General features: G+C 41.1%; 1 protein-coding gene across 1 annotated transcript in view; it reads left to right on the top strand.

The window, feature by feature from the left end:
- Positions 1 to 23,808, top strand: part of MALRD1 (MAM and LDL receptor class A domain containing 1) — a 600,618-nt gene that overhangs the window by 561,530 nt on the left and 15,280 nt on the right. The window contains exons 38-39 of the mRNA XM_047755391.1: positions 10,113 to 10,192; positions 10,288 to 10,384. Coding sequence (XP_047611347.1) covers positions 10,113 to 10,192; positions 10,288 to 10,384 — 177 coding nt within the window. The remainder of the gene's footprint in view (positions 1 to 10,112; positions 10,193 to 10,287; positions 10,385 to 23,808) is intronic.

The raw sequence follows: 23,808 nt of genomic DNA, 5'->3' as shown, positions 1-23,808 counted from the left end.
TAAACTTATTTTATAGACATTACATATGATTTATATTTCAGTATTAGTATTTATACTTATAAATACATTTTAGTATGGATACATACATAATACATGTGCTTGTGTGTGCAAATGTGCATCAAATGTGAGTAGTAACAAGTGCAGTGAAGACAAATAATTCGGGTAAATAGGTAGCTAGGAAGGGATGATAGTTGTGATGTGTTTTAGGCAGACTTGTTGATTAAAGCCTCTCTGAGGGTGTATTTTGAGTCAAGATCACAATTCCATGAAAGTGCAAGCTCTTCCAAGACTTGCACAAACTACATAACTCTCAGAAGAAGCAGACAATGTGAAGTCCCCAAGGCAAGAACGAGCGTGGTGTGTTTCAGGAAGAGCATTACCAGGCAGCACATGGTCTAGCAGACCAAGACGCACCTCAACAAGGCCAAGCATTGAGAAGGTGCTCAATAATTACTCTCTGAATGAAGAGTGCAGAGTTTAGACTCTTTTCTCAGTTGGGTGGAACGTCATTAGAAGACTCCTTGCTTCGGAGTTCCCGTCATGGCTCAGTGGTTAACGAATCCGACTAGGAACCATGAGGTTGCGGGTTCGATGCCTGGCCTTGCTCAGTGGGTTAAGGATCCGGCGTTGCTGTGAGCTGGGGTGTAGGTCGCAGACGCGGCTCCGATCCCGCCTTGCTGTGGCTCTGGCATAGGCCAGCAGCTACAGCTCTGATTAGACCCCTAGCCTGGGAACCTCCATACGCCACAGGAGCGGCCAAAGAAATGGCGCAAAAAAAGATTCCTCGTTTCGTTCTGAGCAAAGGACCCTGTTACTTACTTCACCAAAGTGTCCCAGTGAGTCCTACACACCTACATTCTCACCCTAGCCTTTGAAGGGACTCTGGTTCGTGGATATTCCTTCCAGAGCCCAGCAGTTCATTGTTTGTTCTAATTTTCAGCCTTACCCTCTTGTATCTCCATATGTATTTCAATGCTGGTATATTCAATGAAGGAGAGAAAACAAAAATAAGGTCTTGCTGGAATTAAGTCAGAATCTATGTTTTTAAGAAAACTTCTTTCATACTCATGAGATGACAGAAGAAAAAGTCCAAAAACCTGTTTCTTGCTAGTTTACACTCCACAGCCAAAATGTAATGCCTTTATCTTCTTCATCTTAGGGCAAGGCTAACTTCTATTGACTTGAGGCCATTTTCAATTGCTCAGTTTGTGAATTATTTAGTTTCTTTGCTATTTCTTCTTCCTTTTTTATTTTTTCTTCCACCCAACTCCAAGGCAATATTACTTCATAACAGTTGAAAAAAAACAGAAGTAGGAAGCTCAGAACATCAATTTCAGGAACTTTCTGAGGCTTTTTTTTCCTTTTAAATTTTTATTCTTGGCCATACCTGTGGCATGCAAAAGTTCTCTAGCCAAGGATCGAACTCTTGCGACAGCAGTGACCAGAGCCATAGCAGTGACAACACCAGATCCTTAACCCACTGAGTCACCAGGGAGTACTTTCTGGGATTTTTCAGTGTTTCATCAGCTACAACACCACACAGAGCTGTATCAGTAGGAGGGAAAGAGAAACACTGCTTTGTTTCTACTCTAAGTAATTAAAGTCATTTCTACAGTTCTGTAATAATTTGTTTTTTTATAACGATTTTAATTTTTTCCATCATAGCTGGTTTACAGTGTTCTGTCAATTTTCTACTACACAGCAAGATGACCCAGTCACACATACACATATACATTCTTTTTTTCACATTATCATGCTCCATCATGAGTGACTAGATATAGTTCCTAGTTCTATACAACAGGAACTCATTGCTTATCCATTCCAAAGGCAATAGTTTGCATCTATGAATCCCAAATCCCCAGTCCATTCCACTCCCTCCCCCTCCCCCTTGGCAACCACAAGTCTGTTCTCCAAGTTCATGATTTCCTTTTCTGAGGAAAGGTTCATTTGTGTTGTATATTAGATTCCAGATATAAGTGATATCATATGGTATTTGTCTTTTTCTGACTTACTTCACTTAGTATAAGTCTCTAGTTCCATTCCTGTTGCTGCAAATGGCATTATTTTGTTCTTTTTATGGCTTAGTAGTATTCCATTGTGTATATATACACCACATCTTCCTAATCCAATCAACTGTCGATGGACATTTAGGTTGTTTCCCTGTCTTGGCTGTTGTGAATAGTGCTGCAGTGAATATGCAGGTGCATGTGTCTTTTTTAAGGAAAGTTTTGTCCAGATATATGCCCAAGAGTGGGATTGCTGGGTCATATGGTAGCTCTGTGTTTAGTTTTCTAAGTCACCTCCATCAGTGCTGTTATAATTTGAAATAATGTATGAATGTGCTTCCTTCCTACATTTGCAATTCTGGGTACAACTTGACTACCAATCCAAGTGGAACTGCAATAAAATCCACACAGGAGCATGTGATTTGCATTTTCAAGTTATCCCCTTAGGACAAAATCTGATCATATACACACTGCTTTTTTTTAGGAAATGAAATATAGTAAGACTTTACGATAATTCCTGTGGTACAATGATGAGAACACAGCCTAAGCAGTTTTGAGAACCTGAATTCACCACTTACAAAACCATTGGATTGCTCTCTGAGCCTCAACTTCCTCTCTGTAAACTGGGAACCATGACATTTAACCTCAGGAGATGTGCTAAGGCAGTGGGTCCCAGAGTGTGGTCCCAGACCAGCAGAGTCAGCATCACCTGAAAAGTTGTTAGAAATGGAATTCTGGAGTCGCCTCAGACTTACTGAATCAGAAACTCTGTGGATGGCCCAGCAATCTGTTTTAACAACCTTCCAGGTGATTCTGATGTATATTAAAGTTGTAAATGGCCATCACAATGGTTAAACAAGATGCTCTTTGAACTGTTTGGACTTCCATTAAAACGAAAGTGCTTTGATAACCGTAACACACCATCCACATGAGCCACCATTCTTGTGAGGATAGTGAATATTTTCGGTAAACATCTATGAGCAGGATTGTGCTACCCAGAGCAGACAAGGGTATAACAAGTACAGTCCTTACTTTACAAAAATTTACAGTCTAGGAGTTTCCATTGTGGCTCAGTGGGTTAAGAACCTGACATAGTGTCCCTGAGGATGCAGGTTCAGTCCCTGGCCTCGCTCAGTGAGTTAAGGATCTGGCGTTGCCACAAGCTATGGCAGAGGTCACAGATGCAGCTCCGATCTGATGCGGCTGTGGCTGTGGTGTAGGCCTGCAGCTGCAGCTCCAATTCGATCCCTAGCCCAGGAACTTCCCTATGCCACAGGTGTGGTCATAAAAAGAAAAAAATATATTTTTTTCTTAGAAAGATTTAAAAGGAAACCAATAATTGCAGTACTGTGTGCTAAGTGCTGCCATAGGAGTTTGCAGGTGTCTCCGGACCAAAGATGGTCCATTCAAGTTAGGGGCACAAAGGAAAGAGTCTGGGGTGACATGTTATTTGGTCTGCATCCTTGTGGATAAATGTGAGTTGGCTAAATAGAGAAGGAGGGAACATCTTCCAGCTACTGAGACTAGCTGTCTAGAGAGTCCTAGGAGTGTCAAAGAATATATATCCGAGGTGAGGGGAATTCAAATGTGAGTAGAGGGTGTGCGAGCAAAGGATGAATTGAGATCAGATCCGCTGTGCCCTCCAGAGGCTGTTAGAGAAGGGCCTCTCTGTGAAACCATTTCGTCTCGACAGGATTCTCACAGCAGCAAAAAGAAGCAGGAGAGGCTTTGAATCAGGGAAGTCATGAGACGTGACATCAGTCTGGAGGCAGGAAATTCAGTTAGGAGCCTGTAATAGAACCAGAGCCATGAGGGTCTTTGGCCATGTGGCCAAAGCAGGACAAGGCGGGAGGATGTATGTAGAAGACGTTTAGCAAGTAAATTGGTGGAACTTTGCTGACGGAGATGATGAAGTGGAAGAATGGATATGAGGGATTAAAAACGATTTTTAAACTACGTATCTTTTTTTAAAATTAAAGTATAGTTGATTTACAGCATTGTGTCAATTTCTATTGCATAGCATAATGATCCGGTCATATACATTCTTTCTCTCATACAATCTTCCATCATGTTCTACCCCAAGAGATTGGACATAGTTCCCTGTGCTGTACCGTAGGCCCCCACTGCTTATCTATTCTAAATGTAATAGTTTGCATCTACTAACCCCAAACTCCCCATGCATCCCACTCCCTCCCCCTCCCCCTAGGCAAGCACAAGCCTAAACTATACATCTTTTGAACATAAAATTCCTCTATCTTTCTGATGCTTGGAATGTCATATTTCAAAACAGAATTAAGATTCCCTTTAAAGGCTTTCATAATTGTTAGGAAAAATGCAACCCAATGTGTTTGCCCCATTATTCTGAATCAGTGAAAAGTATTGGATCAGGTCGGCTAATTAAAATCTCTTTAAAAGTTAAACATTCAGATGTCACCATGTTATGAAATAACCATGCTGTCGCATTAGCACTTCATCTGTCTTTGTATTACTTTAGACTTATTTGAACAATTCAAGTAGTTAAAAAAAAACGCAAAAAAACTTCTGCCAAATTAATCCATGAACACATGCTTAGAAAATGTGTGGCTCCTCATTTGTTTTTCCTGGCAATGAGACAGATGGACTGGGGCCCACACACCAGTGATAGAAAGAATGGGAGGGTCTTTTGTTCCAGGTGTTAGTGAGTAATGAATGGGTGTTCCCAAGAGCACCCAGAAATAAGTTGTTATTTTACAACTCCTCGGTCGTCACCGACTAGTAACAGAAGACCTGTTAGAATTTAGTAAAGATTAGGGTGTTGGCTCTGGTTGAAAGTCTAATGAGGTTTTATTTCCCCCTTTCTTCTGTTAGTGTTAGGCCCTTATGCATGGGTGGAGCGGGAGGTTTATCTTTCCCTTTCAGGTGGGCTCTACCTAGTACTTCTAAACGTTAGAAAATATGCTGCACCTAATTATCAAGGAGGAAATGAGTCCAAGCAAATTAATCACTGGTACTCAATGTAGAATTTCAGTGCTTTGTGGCTCAGAGATTATTTCGTGGTTTCTCCTGCTTTCTTGTTTTCTGTTAAAATGAATTCACCCATGATGAGGATGGCTCATCAAGGACTTACCTCCATTGTCCTGCTCCCCTTCTGCCAGCACAGGCTCAGCTCAGGGCTCGAAAGACCCTTGGTCTGAGCTGATGCTTTCCTCCAAATGTTAGGATGGATGGTACCACTTTCTCCTCCACTTGGAGTACCTCCAGTAGGTACAAGCCGCAGGGGACGGGAAGGTGGAGGAGAAATATTCATCATAATCTGGGAGCATCTTAAACCTCTGCTTTTCCTTCTCCTACCTGTGTAACTGGCTCAAGAACCTTCAGGCATATTCAGATGTAAAAATGCTATTTAAGTGGCATAATTAGTAACTCGGGAAAAGAGAAGCTGTGGCAGTGGCTTTTCACGGCTTCCTAAGTCTTGCTGATGCCCAGGCAAGGGTGGAGATGGCAGTTGTCAGATGCCAGCTCCCTGGAGGGCCAGTGCATTAGGGCAGGGAGTGGTCACAGCCATGATCTGCACCAGAAAGCGAAAAGCTGGGTGTCCAAAAGCCTGACATGGGAGTTCCCACCGTGGCGCATGGACTCGCTCAGTGGGTTAAGGATCCGGCGTTGCCGTGAGCTGTGGTGTAGGTCGCAGACGCGGCTCCGATCCCGCCTTGCTGTGGCTCTCGCGTAGGCCAGCGGCTACAGCTCTGATTCGACCCCTAGCCTGGGAACCTCCATATGCCACAGGTATGGCCCAAGAAATGGCAAAAGGACAAAAAAAAAAAAGCCTAACATGGATAGCACTTCGAAATTAACAATGTACTTTGACATGCATTATTTCATTCAATTCTGTTAGCCATCCTGTGAGGCAAGCTGTAATTATACTGTTTATAAATAAGAAACGGGACGCTCCTAAAGCCACATAGCTAGAAAGGGGCAGAGCCTAGCCTGAGATCCAGGTGCGCTGACTCTCATTACTTACTCTGTCCCCCGCACCTCATCTGCCTCCTCTACACTTGGATGTTTCCAGGGTAAAGCTTAATGTGATAAATGGACATGTTCAGATTGTGAAGATCAGAAATGGAGCCCCAATGCTTCTCTCCTAACAGATAAAAATTGTGACATTCACTGCCATTGTAAACAACTACATCCCAACTTTAGGAAGACCATGGGAAGCAACACTGTGCAGTGAACAGAGCATCGCCTGGGAGCTAAAGAGATGGAGGTTCAAGTCTAGTTCAGAGTGTACCTCTGGTGACTTACTGCTGAACCTCTCTGGGCCTTTATTTCCTCAACTATGAGATGGGAAAGTAATTCATATCTTATGACATGATTGTATCACAAATAATATATTAAAGCATTTAGAGTATTTTTCCCTGCATAGCAGGTGTTAATCCAGTCTCTCTTGGGCTTGATGTATTGTAATTTTCTGACACATGAATGTTAGTGTAGAAGGATATTAGTTCCTATAAGCAAAAACAATATTCATGATTTTAATAATCATAACTTGTTGCTGTAAACATGCCTAATAAAAAGGAAAACAAGTCTACTGCAGTCATGCTAGACGATAAACCTAATCCGGACTACATTCAAAATGCATGTTCCTTCTGAAAGGATTTTCCTTCTACACTCATAAAAACTACAACATTAAGAGTAAATATGGCTGGAAAAATATACTGCAGTAAAGAAATGGGAAATCTAGAAATTAGTTTAGCATCCTATTAACAATTTGAACATAATTTGAACTTATCTTTCCAGACCCTATCATAGTCATAGATGATTTCTATATACTTAGATGACCTTTTTTCCTGAAGTACTGTTGTAAAATACATACATAAACACTTCATGTTTCGGAATAAATGTAAGTTAATATATCACCTGTTTCACACATGCCTTTTTGAGATTGCACCTTTTTGTCTTTCTGGGTCTGGAAAAAAATTGACTCTTGAAGCACTCCTTCTTTACCTTCCATATATATTTTATTTTCTACTTTGTCTCTTACTTATTTTTAAATTCTAAGTTCATGCTCCTCCAAATTCTCAGGCATGTGTTGCCCATCTTTTTGTATCCGGCTGACTACCTTGTACATAGTAGACATTCAATAAATGCTTTATGAGTAAGGGATTATTGATTTAATGAGGAGAATTTGAGGGATTAAAATGGGAGAGTAGGAAAACAGGTTTTGTGTGTGTGCTTATAATAGAAGACCAAACTCAAACGGGCTCAAACAATCAAGGAATTTATTGACTTGGGTATCTAAAGGCAGAGCAGGCTTGAAACAGGAACGGGATTGAAACATTTGCAATGCAAGTAAGGCTCTTCCTCCATTTCTCCATGATTTCTAGGCTCTCTCTTCCTATGAGTTTGTTTTGTCCTCAGGTTGGGTTGTAAAATGTTAGCCAGGGGACCATTTGAGCTTCACAGGGCTACATGCTTCCTTTCTCACATCACAGGGCAGAGGATATTTCTTACTGCAGATATCCATCAATTTGTACCCCTTGGTGACAAAATTCTTACTGGACAAACTTATGTCCATGTCTTCCTATGAGCCAATCCGTACTGATCAGGAATGCCATCAGGACCCTAGAGATCAGGTTGGGGGTTTCATTCCAACCAAACCATGGAATTGTTTATGATTTGGTGGAGGGAATGGAAGGGGCATGGGTGGTTAAGTGAATGTGGGGGAGGCAATCACAGCATGCACCACAATTGGGTAGTAGTTTGAACATCCATCATTCCAAAAAATAAGGCTGAAATCCTTCAACATTAGACTTAACACTCATTAGGTAGAGGAAATAAGTGATTAACACACAGCTCCAGATTAGCTCAAAATAAATCAGATTTCCTCAGATACTTTTTGCTTATGGGTGCTTATGGAGTTCCCACTGTGGCTCAGTGGAAACAAATCCAACTAGTATCCATGTGGGTGTGGGTTTGATCCCTGGCCTTGCTCAGTGGGTTAAGGATCCGGCATTGCCATGAGCTGCGGTGTAGGTCGCAGACACAGCTCGGATCTCATGTTGCTGTGGCTATAGTGTAGGGACGCAGCAGTAGCTCTGATTTGACCCCAAGCCTGGGAACTTCCATGGGCCATGAGTGCGGCCCTAAAAAACAAAAACAAACACACAAAACCAAGTCATTTTCTTTCCCTTTGTCAAGTTGAACAGCTTCGTTGATTACGCTGATTCTGGTCAGGCCACCAAACTTCAGAGCACACCGCATGTTCTCTTTTCCCTTCTAGTCGCCAGGGAGATGGGACAAGACAAATTCCTCCCCTGCTGGTGCTCAGAGTGGAAGGAACACCAGTGGGCTGGTTCTAGCACACCATCGTGGCAGGTCTCAGTGTTCCAAGATGAAGGTTGAGAACCTGTGCCATTCAGGCAGATTTTAAAGGCGTCTAGGCAAAATGTGCATGCCTGGCATGTAGATTCACTGCTAACCTGAGACTAATCGGGAACATGTCTTAAGGTTCCTGAGAATACAAAGCAAATACTCCAATCTTAAATCTTTCTAATTTATTGTACTTCGACTATCAGAGATGTCAAAAACAACCCCAATGTCTGAAATTTCTACTTTTTAAAGAATATTTACTAAGGAAAGAAGGCACTCTTATGGGCCTCCTTGAACCACTAATGTTTTTAATATTTAAAGATGCTCTTGCTTTGTTGAAGGAATTGATATGGATCATTCAAATTTTCAATTTCAAAAGAGAGGGAGAAAACCATATCAGATTCTGTGCTGAAGAAGGATTGCTTCTAACCCACAGCTTTTTTTTTTTTTTGTCTTTTTCCCATTTCTTGGGCCGCTTCAACGGCATATGGAGGTTCCCAGGCTAGGGGTCCAATCGGAGCCACAGCCGCCGGCCTACACCAGAGCCACAGCAACGCAGGATCCAAGCTGCGTCTGCAACCTACACCCCAGCTCACGGCAACGCCGGATCCTTAACCCACTGAGCAAGGCCAGGGATCGAACCTGAAACCTCATGGTTCCTAGTCGGATTCGTTAACCACTGCGTCACGACAGGAACTCCTAACCCACAGCTTTTAAACACACATATTCAAAAGTTAGTTTTTAATTCTGTTTTGTAGCTTGTACCATGAATTTGGCAGGAAATTCAACCAAATCATTCTTGAGATGTATGCTGTTATTTCTGGTAGGCAAGCACACTCTACCAGAGAAATTCTGACAAATTTTACTCCTTGTAAAGAAACCTTGGGGGAGCCTTGGTGGCTTAGCAGGTAAAGGATTCAGCCCTGTCATTGCTGTGGCTTGGGTTCAGTCCCTGGCCCGGAAACTTCCACCTGCTGTGAACTTGAAAGATCATCCCTTTGTAATGAGAAATAAAAATACTCTCTGATTTATATATACGTTAATCTATGATTTGAAATTCTTCAGTGGTATCTGAAAGAACTTAAGTCCGTTCACTATTGAAAAGTGTGCTAGCTTTCAGAGTTCCTGTCCTGGCTCAGAGGTTAACAAATCTGACTGGCATCCAAGAGGACTCAAATTTGATCCCTGGCCTTGCTTAGTGGGTTAAGGATCTGGCGTTGCCATGAGCCCTGGTGTAGGTCACAGATGCAGCTCAGAGGAGCTGAGTGGCTGTGGCTGTGGAGTAGGCCAGCAGCTGCAGCTCCGATTTGACCCCCAGGCTGGGAACCTCCATATGCTGCGGGTGTGGCCCTAGAAAGCAAAAAGAAAGAAGAGGAAAATGTGCTAGCTTTGAGACAAATGAAAAAATAAAGTACACGGGTGAAGACTGAAGTTGACTTTTGAAAACAAGAAATGAACCTCATCCCCTACCTTATAGATTAAGAAACCAAGTTTCTTTTATTAAGAAACCTTCTAGATAAAATCAAGAAGGGACGAAATATTGGGGAAAAACATCATCTTACACAGTAATGTGAACACGATAAAATTTAATTTTGTTTTTGCTTTGGTTTAACATTTTTGGTTTCTTATCAACGTTACCCACAATCCTGGTGTCTCACTGTTTATTGACATTCACCGTTTTATTCCATGACGGTACTGCGAAAATATGTTTCCACTTCTTTGTTTTTTGCCAACGCTTACATTTTATCTCATTTCCAGATGTGGCCAAGGATGGAAAGGAAATCGTTGCCACATCAGAGTTAACCCTCCAACTGCTGATTTCATGGACACGCAAAAGGGTGGGTGATGTTGTGACTGAACAAATCACTTGAGTTTTAGAGTCTCTGATCGTTTTCACGGAATATTTACATTATTCATGGGTTTGAAATTCCAGGTATATGGACTCTCCTGGGTATTGGATTAGCTTTCCTGCTGACTCATATTACAGCAGCAGTCTTGTGCTTTCTTGCCAAGAGAAAAGTACCAATAAGGTAAGCGATGGCTTTGCTTGGGGAATGAATTGCTGTGTGGCAGACCACTTTTCTGAAACATTTCGTTGGCTGTCTTTTCCTTTCACCCCAGGTAACTTGAGTTTGCCATACTTTATGGATTTATTTTTCTAGGCAGAAAGCAGACAGCAGGAGCTACTAAACGATGATCGCTCTTCTCTTTTAATAAAAAGCCTTAAGTTTACTTTTCAGATTATGTTAGGAACATTTCTAATGGTACCAGAAAACAGAACCTGACATTCTCCCCAGATGAAAAAGGCCTGAGGTGACGGATGGATCTCTTTCTGGAAGAGCCCAGGGAAGGCAGGAGAACTGCAAAAGGGATACTTTCTTGGTCTGCCCAGGAATGCTGGCTCTAAGCACCAGTGTTTCAGGCCAAGCCTCCCGTGTTCCAGGCAATGCACAGAACAGAGGCCAATAGCTGCTGAGCCTGAAGGAACTCTACAGGCTGGGCTGTGCATAACTAAGACCTCACAACTTACAGTGCTATTCAGGATCATGGGGTTTCCAACCCAGTACCCATCTTCCCATCACCTGCATGGGATGCACATCACCCCAATACTGAAAGTGATTGACTTTCCCATGAACTGAGCAAGGTAAGGGCTCAGAATAAGATTTAAAGAAATTTTAAGAAAGTAAATAAATGCAGCATCTCTTGTACACCTGAGTTTGTGGCCAGAGATTTAGACTCGTTGCCGCACACAGATGTGTCACAGAGCGCTGTGGGTAACTGCATTTTCCTCAGTGCCAGCTTGTATGTGGCTCCCATTTGAATTCTCTTTATATCTCCAGCCTGCAATCATGTTAATTAGCAGATACCAATCTGATATCATCAATTAAGGCAAATTTATTATGAAATGATGGGGCTCATTAGGGAAAAAAATGACATTTTAATCTGTTACATTAAGATCTTACTCATCTATTAATTCTTTGTTTTTTATGTGCCTAAAATATGCCAGACAATGTGGATACAAACATGAATGAAAATCAGTCTGGACTTAAAAGGTGTTTGTGATGTAGTGGGAAAAAAGAGACACAAAGCCATGAGTGAATACTGGTTTTGTACTAGAATGCACACATGTATTGGCCAGTTTTCTCCAGAGAAACAGAAATAAGATAAATAGATATCCTGTTGTTTCTCTGTGTGTGTATATATAAATAATATAATGAATAATGGTATAATTAATATAAAGATATATCGTTAAATATCTTAAAATATACTATATTTATATTTATTAACATGTTTTAAAATATATAAAATTAATACATTAGCAATTCTTATGTAAATAGTATCATATTAATATATTGTTTTATTATGTTTAAACATATAGCAGAACATAAGGGGTTCCCGGTAGCCTAGTGGTTAAGGGCTCAGCATTGTCATTGCTGATGCTTGAGTTACTGTTGTGACTCAGGTTCGATCCCTGGCCCAGGAACATACATATACCATGTGTGTGGTCAAAAATAGATAGCAAAATTTAATAATATATAAAGTAGTAAGCTATCTTAAATTAATGTATATCACTATATAAAGAATGATATATTAATCACGCTTTATAGACATCATCATTCATCATATACATTTATGTAATATTAGTTATACAAGTCATTTTTAATATTAATAAAATAATATTTTAATTGCATTAATAAGAAAATAAGATAATACATTAAGAAAGATGAATCTACTTTAAGGAATTATCTCATAAAGTAGTAGGGACTGGCAAGCATGAAACTTGTAGGGCTTGCAAGCTAGAAATTCAAGTAAGATATGATGGTCCAGGTTTAAGTTCAAAATCTACCAGGCAAGCTATTGGGCTGGAAATGCAGGTAGGATTTCTCTGTCACAATCTTGAGGCAGAATTCTTCCTTCTTCAAGAAACTTCAGTCTTTACTCTTAAAGCTTTAAATGAATGAATAGGTCCCACCCAACATTGTGGAAGGTAATCTACTTTACTTAAAGTTTGTTGACTATAAATACTAAATCATGTCTAAAAATTCCTTCACAGGCACATTGAGACTAGTGTTTGAACAAACAACTGGGCACCATAGCCTAGCCAAGGTGACACAAAAAATGAATCATCACAATATATAAATAAGTTGTCATGTTAACACCACCAGCAAAAGTCCTCAGAAAGAACCCTAAATTTCACACCTTCTCCAGATTCATGTCGCACAGTCTGTACCATCAAGGCGGAGAGAGACCGTTCAGGCAAACGTTGGTGGCACCACAGACCAGTCTTACAGAGCCGCCTTTCCCTTCTCTCTTCCACTTCTGTCACTCTTCTGCAACTTGACACTTTCCATTCCTCTTTGCTCCTCACCTTTCTTGACAAACTCTGTTCTTATTTTCTCATTCCCTAATTCTTTATCCATCTTCTCTTCATCTTCCTTCTCTCGACCTCTTGTTTTAGGCTCTTCTTCTCTCCTTCTCCCCAACTCTTCTTGATGTTCCCTAGGGATTTCCTCTATATCTCCTACTCTTCCCACTCCACCCATTCTCTATGAGAGATGTCATTCATTTCCAAGGGCTCAAATGCCATTTATATGTCAACGGCTTCAAATTATCTTTTTCCTTTGAAAATCTGTTCCAAGATCCAGATCCATAACGTGCTCTCAACCATTTGCTAGATTGTTCCATAGAATTTTTCTAGCTACGTTGACTTCAACACACGAGATGACGGAGTTCCTGTTACAGCGCACGGCAGGCTGAGAACACAACGTAGTGTCCGTGAGGATGGGAGATGGTCCCTGGCCTTGTTCAGTGGGTTAAGGATCCAGTGTTGCCACAAGCTGCTGTGTAGGTCACAGGTGCGGCTTGGATGTGGCATTGCTGTGGTTGTGATGTAGGCTGGCAACTTCCACTCTGATTCAACCCCTAGCCTGGGAACTTCCATATGCTGCAAGTGTGGCCTGAAAAAGAAAAAGAAAAAAAAAAATGAGATATTAGTCCCCATCATTTCTGTATTTTGGAACCTGTATTTGAGGTCCTGGAAATAAAAAGTAATATCATTACTGGATATAGCTGCTTTTATCATCCTACCTGAACACACTGGTACTCTTATCTGAAAAAAATAACCCCTTTCACAAGGATCTACAAGAAATTGAGTGAAATTGGCTACCTTCCTCAAATATGTGGCTCTAAGTACCACACATTTTAAAGAATTGCCAAGGACTACCAATGATTGGGGTCAGACACAACCCACTGAAGCTTGCTAAGGCAGAACCATCTCTGTTGTCATCACCCGTTATTTCATCTCCTCAGTCTCTTTAAGGAGATGATTAGCAGGAGAAGAGGAGAAAAGGTCACTGGAGTCATTATTCTTGGATTAGTGTAGTGTTTGTGGTGAGAAGTTTTTACCACTTTCCCAAAGAGGAAGGGAAGGAAGATGCCACCACCAGCCCAACACAAGCCAAATGATTTAAGCCCCACCCCCCAAACCAGGAGTTAAGTGGACAATGCCCAGAAAAAAAGGTAAAAAAATCTGCCAAATCTGCTTCCCGGTGCTCATCAGAGCAGAGTATGGGAAACAAAAAGTCCTCAGGAGTATTTGCCACATGTAACCTTTACAGACAGACATAAAGATAGTTTTTGGCTTAGTGTACTGAACATGAATGGGACATGTCTGTGGGGGCATCCTGCACCAGCTGGCCTTAGTATAACAGACCTGGGATCAATAGAGCAGGAGAAAGGGTGGAAAGTATACTGCATCCAGTTATGCAAGACTTTCCGTCCATCTGGAAAAGAACTCAGACTTTCTTCCTTTATTTCATTTGAAGAAACACAGAGAACCTAGATAAATTTGAATCATAAGGTTGTTCAAGCAACTGCCAATTTAGGTGATGCTGTGCCCTTCATGAAAATGGCACTGGGGCCAGAGCTGAGCTGTAGGATGACACAGACACCTTTCTTTTAAATAGGATCCAATAATTGAAGAGGCCCACATAAAGCTGCTTCCTACACACACACACACACACACACACACACACACACACACACACTCACTCACTCCATACACTTTCACCGTGGAGACCATGGCAAGAGCAAAGTCCAGAAGAAGAAGTCAGAACTACATAAACACATTTGCAGTAGGAGTACCTGCCTACCAATGACAAGTGACTAGTTGCACAATAAGATTCCAGACTCTCATACCCGCCTCTTTTCTGTGTCCACACCACAAAGCTAAGCCTTGAAAAATGGTGGCAGGTATAAAGCCAGATCCTGAGACCATGCCCCTCATCCTCTTCCTTCCTCCAGGCAGCAGCCATGGTCAGATCTCAAGTGTGAGATGGGGAAAGGGCAGAAGACAGAGAAGTGAGAATCTGATACTATTGGGAGTTTTACAGTGGATTGGACTGTGTTTTAATCCTTAAAAACTAATTTTAAATCGTTAAATTTCCCAAGGATGTGTGAATTGGACCAAAAAAAAGAAGGATGGTTGATAGAATATGGTAGAAATACATGACGGCACATGGGGGGAGAGAGAGACACTTTCGTGTGTTGTTTGTTTATTTGTTTGTTTGTCTTTTTTAGGGCCGCATCCACAGCTGATGGAAGTTCCCAGGCTAGGGGTCACCAGCCTACAGCCACAGCCACAGCAAGGCGGGATCTGAACCACATCTGTGACCTACACCACAGCTCATGGCAATGCCGGATCCTTAACCCACTGAGCAAGGCCAGGGATCGGATCCGTGTACTCTTGGGTACAAGTCGGGTTCATTACCACTGCCACTGCGCCACCACAGGAACCCTGACTTTGGTGTTTTTAAAATTCCTGAGGTACCTCAATCAATCAGTTCCCAAGCCTTAATCTCTACTTCTAATAGAGATGGATGAGGCCCAGGGCTTGAGAGCAAGACAGTATCTGATTTACCACCCTGTCTTCTTCCCTCTCCCTATACTTCTGATTTCAAAAATCTCAAGACAAAGGTTTTATTCCCCACCACTCTCCAAAACGATGTTACTCAAGACTATATTCTCAGTCTTATTAGGAATCTCCTGAATTGCTTGTCTCCAGTCGTACCACCCTGATCATGCCCCGTCGTTGCTGAATTGCTCACTGCACTCCCTGCCCTAGGGGCCACGGTGAGGAAGTTCCCACTGGTGGGACTGAAGAGAGACAGAGTCCCTCAAAGGGACCAGACCTGCCTCAGCCCACAGGTGGGGAAGACCAAACCCAGAGCTACCACTGTTCCCTCTGCCAGGGGTCTTCAGAAAGGAGGGGGCTTACCCTGAAGCCTCAGAGACCTCGCAAGGATTTGTAGCACAAGTAGTTTCAGGGGAGTCCATTGGCAGAGGCGCAAACTTCATAGACTCTCTTCTAATCAGAAAGGCGCATTGGGCCCGGGGCTTTGCCTCCCTCATTTCTTCCTTCTCAGGTGTCTTTATTACCTACGTCTGTCCTGAAACTTACCAAAATAAATTGCAAGGGGGAAGGCAGGGGAACACCCCTGGGGGGGGGGTGCAAATAGAGGGAGAATCTGAGAAGGTAGCCCTCCAAAAGACACTCACATAACAAAATAAGAGATTTGAGATAAGCAGGACCAAAAGGGGAGCAGGAGCTAAGTCTTTACCAAAGACTTCTAAATTCCCCCATCTCAGTCTTTCTCTGTCTCTCTTCCTCCCTCCCTCTTCTTTCTCTCCTTTCCCATCTAGAATTTGAAATCGCAGTTTTTAAAATTGAATTACAGTTGTTTTGCAATGTTGTGTTAGTTTCTGATTTACAGCAGAGGTTGAGTTATATGTGTGTACGTGTGGGGTGTGCGTGTCTTCTTTTTCAGAGTCCTTTCCATTATAGGTTATTACAAGGTATTGAATATAGTTCTCTGCACTGTATCGTAGGTCCTTATTGTTTATCTATTTTATGTGGTAGCATGTATCTGTTAATCCCTAATTTGTCCTTTTCCCCACTTTCCCCTTTGGTAACCATAAGTTTGTTTTCCATGTCTGTGAGTCTGTTTCTGTTTGTTAGCAATTTCATGGATACCATTTTTTTTTTTTTTTAGATTCCCTGGGACATGATTTAATAGGGACATTTGAGCTGAACAATGAAGTCAGTCTTTTTCTGGAAATTAAGTTTGATTTGGTTGGTTGGATAGACAGGACTAGCTTTGTCAATTCGATGAGATGGCAGACAAATTTTTTAATTTTAGGGAACTCAAAGTATTTCAGAAAGTACATTCTTCATCACCACTAAACTTATAAAATTTTTAGACATTAACTTAAAGTGTAAAAGGAGGTGCATATGTTTCTAAGTTACTTGAAGGAAAACTCAAGCAGCGATGTTCAAAGACCACTACACCGTGTTTAATTTTCCATCATCCTACCATTCCACACCCACCCTACCCCTGGGAAAAGTCTCACCATTCCCCCAAAGCACATGGTTTTTCACACCCTCTGCCTGGCACAGCTAGCTAAACCCATGTGTCTTTTTATACTAAGCAAAAAATATCCTGGCATCCCATCAGGGTTAGTCACTGACTTGTCAGAATGTTGTCCTCAAGAAGACAGTTAGAGCACCATTACGTAGTGTTATTACTTAATTAGTTCCCATACTAACTAGTCCTTATCTTTACATCCCCAGTTTCCAGCATTGTATACGTAACTGATACACAATCCACGCCTGTTGAAGATTACCTATACTTGATTGAATATTAGCTATACTTCTGAGCATCACCAAAAGCATTGCTTATGTTTGCTGACTACATTTAAATTAAAACATTGCACATTAACTTTTTTTAAAATGTCTTTTTGCATGAACTCATTTGAGCCCTAAAGCACATTAGAATATTTGGCCTAAATGAAATAACAGTAACTAACCTTGAAAATACTACCAAAACTTTAAGATATGCAGGAATTGATGTAAGCAGGAAATTCATCACCCTCTCTAAATAAACCTTAACCTTAAGATTTTTTTCATTAGATTTTGTAAAAAGAATCTGCAGCATAAGAGGCCCTTCAGTGACTTTCATGAAAGGAACTTTTTTGTATTAATTTTTTAAAAACACTGTATGCTCAGACAGTGCCAAGCACAGCAATGAGCCTCTTAAAGTTGTTTTTTAAGAGATGTGGTTCCTGGATTTTATTATATATTCTGTGACCTTTCTATTAGCTACTTGCCACCAAGTGTATTAGTGAGGACATTCTGATTGCAGGGGAAGAAAGCATCTCAAGGTGCCTTAATCAAAATAAAGAATTTAGTGTAACAGTGCACATGTCTTCTGAAGCTCAAGGGTAGGAATAAGGAGATCAGATCTCAGGAAAGCCTGGACCCAGTGGTATTCTTCCTCTGCCTCCCACTTCTGCTCTGTGTTTCAGTTCTGGTGATTCTCTTTCCAAAGGAGAGACTCTTTCCTTTACTCTCTGTTTAATGAAAAGATGTTTCCTAGAGGGTGGAAGTTTGTTACTCATTATGTCCCCAGATCTCTGGAGAGACTAAATCTTTGTCTTCCATTTTCCGATTAACCCACTTGGGTCAAGATCCCATTTCTGGTCAGATCAACTGTGGGTGAGATATGGGGCAGGATTAATAGTACAAACATGGCTTTGGGATCCCATGGAAGACACTAAAGTGCTGAGGATGAGGGTCATCAGGAAAGGCCTCTGAAAGGTATCCACTACACTGTCCCCATGGTCCAAAATCCACCAGCTTTTTACTCCTAACACTTTGGAAGAAACAATAATATAGCAGCCTTCTAGAGTTTGCAGTTAATACAAAGTAGATGTGACAATCAAGCCTACACCTAGAAATCAAGGTTAATGCTTACAAATAAATAGTGGACTATTGATACTTATTTACCTGAAATCACATAACACCCATTGCACTCCTATTTTGGATTATATGATCTTTGCCTGGGGGGAAATATTCAATACATAGCTGTTTATTATGCGGCATTGGTGGCACTTATGAAGGGTTGCTTTTTTAAAAAAATGTTTTTATTCAAGTATAGTAGCTCTACCCTGTTGTGCCAATTTCTGCTTACAGCAAAGTGACCCAGTCATACATATATTCACTTTCTTATTTTATCTTCCATCATGTTCTATCCCAAGAGATTGGATATAGTTCCCTGTGCTGTACATCAGAACTTTATTGCTTGTCCATTCTAAATGGAATAGTTTGTACCTGCTAACCCCAAATCCCCACTCCATCCCACTCCCTCCCCCTTCCCCCTTGGCAACCATAGGGCTGTTCTCCATGTCTGTGAGTCTGTTCCTGCTTTGTAGGTTGGTTCATTTGTGCCATATTTTAGATTGAAGGACTCTTTTGATTTAATAAATGCATGAACCAAAGTTCAAAATTAGCAAACATATTTCATCCAGTTATGCTGAGAAATAAGATACATCTATGTCTTTTCTAAAAATTCTGTAAATAATTTCATAGGATTGTAAGTAAGTATATGCAACAGTGGAAAGTTTGCTAAGTAGGAAATTATAAGACCTAGATGTGCTCTTGGGAATGCCTCATGATAGATTCCCCAAACATTTAAGATTTCCTATGTATTAGTCCTAAAAGAGCTCATAGATCTGTGAGATTATTATCTTATATGCTTTCTGACTCATATTCCATTATAGTATATTTTTGACTATGGTGTGTGTAATGGTAGAAATGTAAACCAAAATTAATGGAAGGAAAGAGTGATCAAAAGTATAATTGGTGTTTATATTTCTGATGAGAAAAGGGTGATTAGGACCCCACAAAGCTATGCCAGATACCCATGAGAAGTACAGATATTCTTGTTTGAGATTGATGAATGAGTTGCCCTGACCTCCAAATAAAATATCTATCTCTATAATATTATTCTTTCTCCCAGGCCCTTTCCCACTCCTAACACCTTATATGACAATATGGTTCTTTGGAGGCAGTTTTGCTTCTCTTCGTCTCTTCTAGTATGGGATCCTGGATAGGCCTAACCTGGGCCCAGCAATGAATATTTATCCTTAGCCAAAATTGAAACCTTATCTACTCTGTGCCTCAAGGCATTCATCTGCAGTGTCACTAGTGAGCCTGCCTTGGTCCCGGAAATGAATACTTAGCTTTAGTGAACTGAAATTCTGCTAGCATCAATGACCAAGGTCATCTCATAATGCTTGCAAACCTTTGCTCTCTCCACATGTGCATTTGCCCACAAGAAGTATAGCTGTTAAGATCCATGAACTTAACTCCCCAATCATAGTGCTTTATGCATATATTGGCTATGCTCTGCCAATATATGCATAAAGCACTAAATACATATGCTAAATGTTTACTTTGAGCTAGAAAAGGAAAATTGAGAGCAGAATTTTGAGATCTTGCCCTTAATAATGGGGTTGGACCATGCGTGGTAAGGATGATTCTTCCTCTGTCTCCTTCTCCTCCTTTTTCTTCTTCTCTTAAAAACAAAACAAAACAAAACAAAACGAACAAAAAAATTCCTATGCAGCCTGTTCTTTTATACTTTTGCCTTAATTCTCACCCCTTTTTTTTATTGTCCTGAAGTGCTAGAATGGGTCCATAAATGAGGCCTCAAAGGAAAAAGAGCATTTTTTCCCAAGCTGACCACATCTCTACTCTGGCTGAGGATGTCATGAAGTCAGAACCCCTCTTATTCCGAGTGGAGAGAATGGTGCACAGGGAAAGCCTTGGTTGATCATGTGGAGGTGATATATTCTGGGGAGCCAGCAATTCAGATGGATGAGGAGGGCTGCAAGGAGGAGGTAGCATCTGTATTGAGACTTGAAAGATGAAGAAACCAGGCAGAGATGAGGAAAGAGGGTTCAAGACAATGAAAGAAAATGTAGAAACATATGGCTGACATGGTTATAGAATATAGGGGAGAGGGGACAAATTCGGTTCCATGTAGAAAATTATGTGGTAGACAGGTGGCTAAGGGTTTTTAACACCTATTAAGGAGTTCCAATCCACTAAAAAAAATAGGGCCGAGCGCTGGCTATCTTCTGACCGTCCCCTCAGGTTCACCTTCTACCTTGCTCCACCGAAGAGAATGGAAAAGGGTGGAAGGGAGTTCTGGACAATGGACCTTCATGGATTGCATTATGGGCTCCCTTGTCATCTGAATTTGTATTATGTTTGGCCAAAATAGAGCACTTTGAGGGAAGAAGGAGAAAGAGGGCTGGGTATTCATAACTCTGCAGCATAGTTCCAGCTGGCCACTGGCAGCGACAGGTCCAAGAGGAGCCCCTAAGCTCTGTACTACAACTATACTCCTTCTGGGCCTTCCTCCTTCCAACCTAGGATGGCAACAGGCCTGATGTCACTGGCCCAACCTACTGCACCATCACATATCGTTGCTTTACAGTCTGTGCATACCTCGAAAATTGTCGCTTTATGAAACACTCCTCAAATTTCCCAATTTGAAGGTCAGCTGTTTCCTGCGAGGGACTTGACTCATACAAACTGGCAAAGTATTTTAAGAATGACAAGAAGTGTTTTAAGAAGGTAAGAAGAGTGACAAGATCATGTCTATGGTTAAAGAGAGAATGCAGGGCCTGAGAACGAACTAGGGGAGGCTGGGAAAGAGATTGGCAGTCTAGAAGACATAAGCCTGCTGGAGAGGTTTAGGTGAGAGACAATGAGAACGTGAACTTGAGCAGTAGCCACTGACCTAATATAGGAGGTGAGGAAAAAGCACATGTCAAAGTCGATCCAATAATATTACAGCCAGACAACTACGTGGTTGAGAATGTCACTAATAGAGATCCAAAAACCTGGGAAGAAAAGCAGGTTAGGCAATGGGGAAGACATCGATTTTGGCGTTCTACCCTTTCTTATACATAAAATAAGAAAGTTGAACTAAATCAGTAATTCCCAAATGACTGTTTTGTATAGGCCACATCCACAGTTTAAGGCATGACTATATAGTGTGTTTACTTTTATTTTATTTATTTATTTATTTATTTTGCTTTTTTAGGGCTGCCCCTGTGGCATGTGGAGGTTCCCAGGCTATGGGCTGAATCGGAGCTGTAGCGGTCAGCCTACACCAGAGCCATAGCAATGCCAGGTCCAAGCCGCATCTGTGACCTACACCCCAGCTCACGGCAATGCCAGATCCCTGACCCACTGAACGAGGCCAGAGATCGAACCTGCATCCTCACAGATCCTAATCAGATTCTTTTCCGCTGTACCACAATGGGAACTCCTATTTATTTATTTTTATTTTTATTTTATTTATTTATTTATTTATTTTTTGTCTTTTTGCTGTTTCTTTGGGCCACTCCCGCGGCATATGGAGGTTCCCAGGCTAGGGGTCGAATCGAAGCCATAGCCGCTGGCCTACACCAGAGCCACAGCAACGCAGGATCTGAGCCACGTCTGCAACCTACACCCCAGCTCACAGCAACGCCGGATCGTTAACCCACTGAGTAAGGGCTGGGACCGAACCCTCAACCTCATGGTTCCTAGTCGGATTCGTTAACCACTGTGCCACGATGGGAACTCCTATTTATTTTTAATTAGACTTTAGAATTTGGTCCTTTGGGACCTGAGTATTCCCTGATTATAATGTCACTGCATTAGTCTTTCAGCTATAAGGGTGCCTTTTATCTAATTGAGTAGTGACCTATCTTTGTCTTTGCATTACAGTTTACTAAGAGAGTTAGTGCTTATTTCAAAAAATCTTTAAAAGTGTCTAACTTACAATTCAATGTTAGACAAGACACTTGACAAATCCATCTGTACGGTGGCCTAGACCGCACAGCTGACTGATGGTTAAAACAGCCATATCTGGGACTCAATTGTAATTCTGTGTGCTGATAAGTCTCTGGGAAGCAGAGATGGCAGTGTTTGTTTAGCCAGCTCCTTACCTAACAGACAGTTTATGTTTCATAAATAACAGGTGGGGCAAATGAAAAATAAGATGTCTCTGGACCGGTAAATTTGCAGTAATACATCAAAGTATTGGAATTGGCTGAATATGCCCAAGACATAGAATGAGTGATACCAGATGCCATCTTTCCAGACACTAATGGCCAAGAACTTATTGGTCAAAAGAAGATAGGACAAAGTTTCAGAAATGCTAGGTTTACGTCTTCCTCTGCCATCGAAATAAAATATAAAAAAGAGAAAACATTCTTAAAGGCTAACCACAGAAGTTGTGTCATCTGCGAATCTTCCCAGGTCACTTGGGACAAAAGTAAGCATTCCTAGAGCTAGGCTTCCAAAGCGCTATGTCCTCAGCCTTGCTTTTCACTCGTCTCATTGACTTTTGGTTTGATGTCTCAAAAAATAACAGATTATAACATAACAGATAGTAAACCTCTCGACGGCAGGATCTTTGACCTATTTATATTTATATCCTTAAGCTCAACATAGAGCTCACGGCAGTGCCAGATCCCTGACCCACTAAACGAGGGTGGGCAGGGAGATAGGACAAAGTTTCATCTGAGTCAGTATTCCTTAAATCAAAGTTTCAGTCTGTCTCAGTAGAATGTTTGAGCCCAAATGAACATTTTATGTTCCAGGAAATATTTTTTCTTGGCCTCCATGCTCCAGAATTTATTCCTACTAGAATCCTCACAGTTATCTCTAAAAGTTGTGATATCATTGTTGGGTATTCTTGAAAATTTTCAATGCAACTTGACTGACCACCACTGCATTCTATAGAAGCTGAAAGCAAATAAAGGAAATACAAATGATGCCTACATCTATGACTCTTAGCTCATTATTGGAGTCCATGATGGGCTGCAAAATCAGCCTATAGTCAGAAGCTTAAATCCTAGAATATTAATGAAGAACATTAAATAATGCCAAAAACCTGTAAGTATGAACATTCATAATCTATGGAAGAAACCAAGTATCAAAACACCTGAGCATTTCAGGGAGGTGGGGAATTGAATTTACTTAAAAGAGCTGCAGTATTCATTCTTCTCAATATTGTCCTCATGCTATGTCATTTAATGTGGATATCTCTATGAGTGACAGATTTCATCCTAAAAACACTGCCTGGCATCTGACAACCTAATTGCATCTATCTAATTAGTAATCTGATTACCAGTTTTGCTTATAAGGATATCATTCTAATTTCTTACATTTTGCATGAATTTCAAAATTATTTGCTATTTTTACTACGTAATTAGTAGCTCCCTTTATACAACAGTTCCTTGGTCATTTATGATATTATGTGACTATGCAAAATCATCTTACATGCAATGTGTCAGGAATGCGTCTGGAATAATGCAAGCATCATTGTGTGTGTGTGTTTGTGTTGTTGCTGCTAACTATCCCAAGTTGTTTCAAGTCCATCGTTATTGAATACAGACTCCAAGAAGTCTAAGAAATAACTTCTATGTTAAAAAAATATATAAAGAGCACTTTCCCTGTATAACAGCCCTATCTTCTGATGATTTGATCTGAAGATAGCCATTTTTTCCATTTTAATATGGGCGACTGTTTGACAGAAACAGTTCCCAGGAC

Source organism: Phacochoerus africanus, chromosome 12 (genome assembly GCF_016906955.1).
Source record: "Phacochoerus africanus isolate WHEZ1 chromosome 12, ROS_Pafr_v1, whole genome shotgun sequence".
In the NCBI taxonomy this organism is placed as follows: domain Eukaryota; kingdom Metazoa; phylum Chordata; class Mammalia; order Artiodactyla; family Suidae; genus Phacochoerus; species Phacochoerus africanus.
The sequence above is the reverse complement of the archived record's forward strand: the minus strand, read 5'-3'. Positions and strand labels throughout refer to the sequence as shown.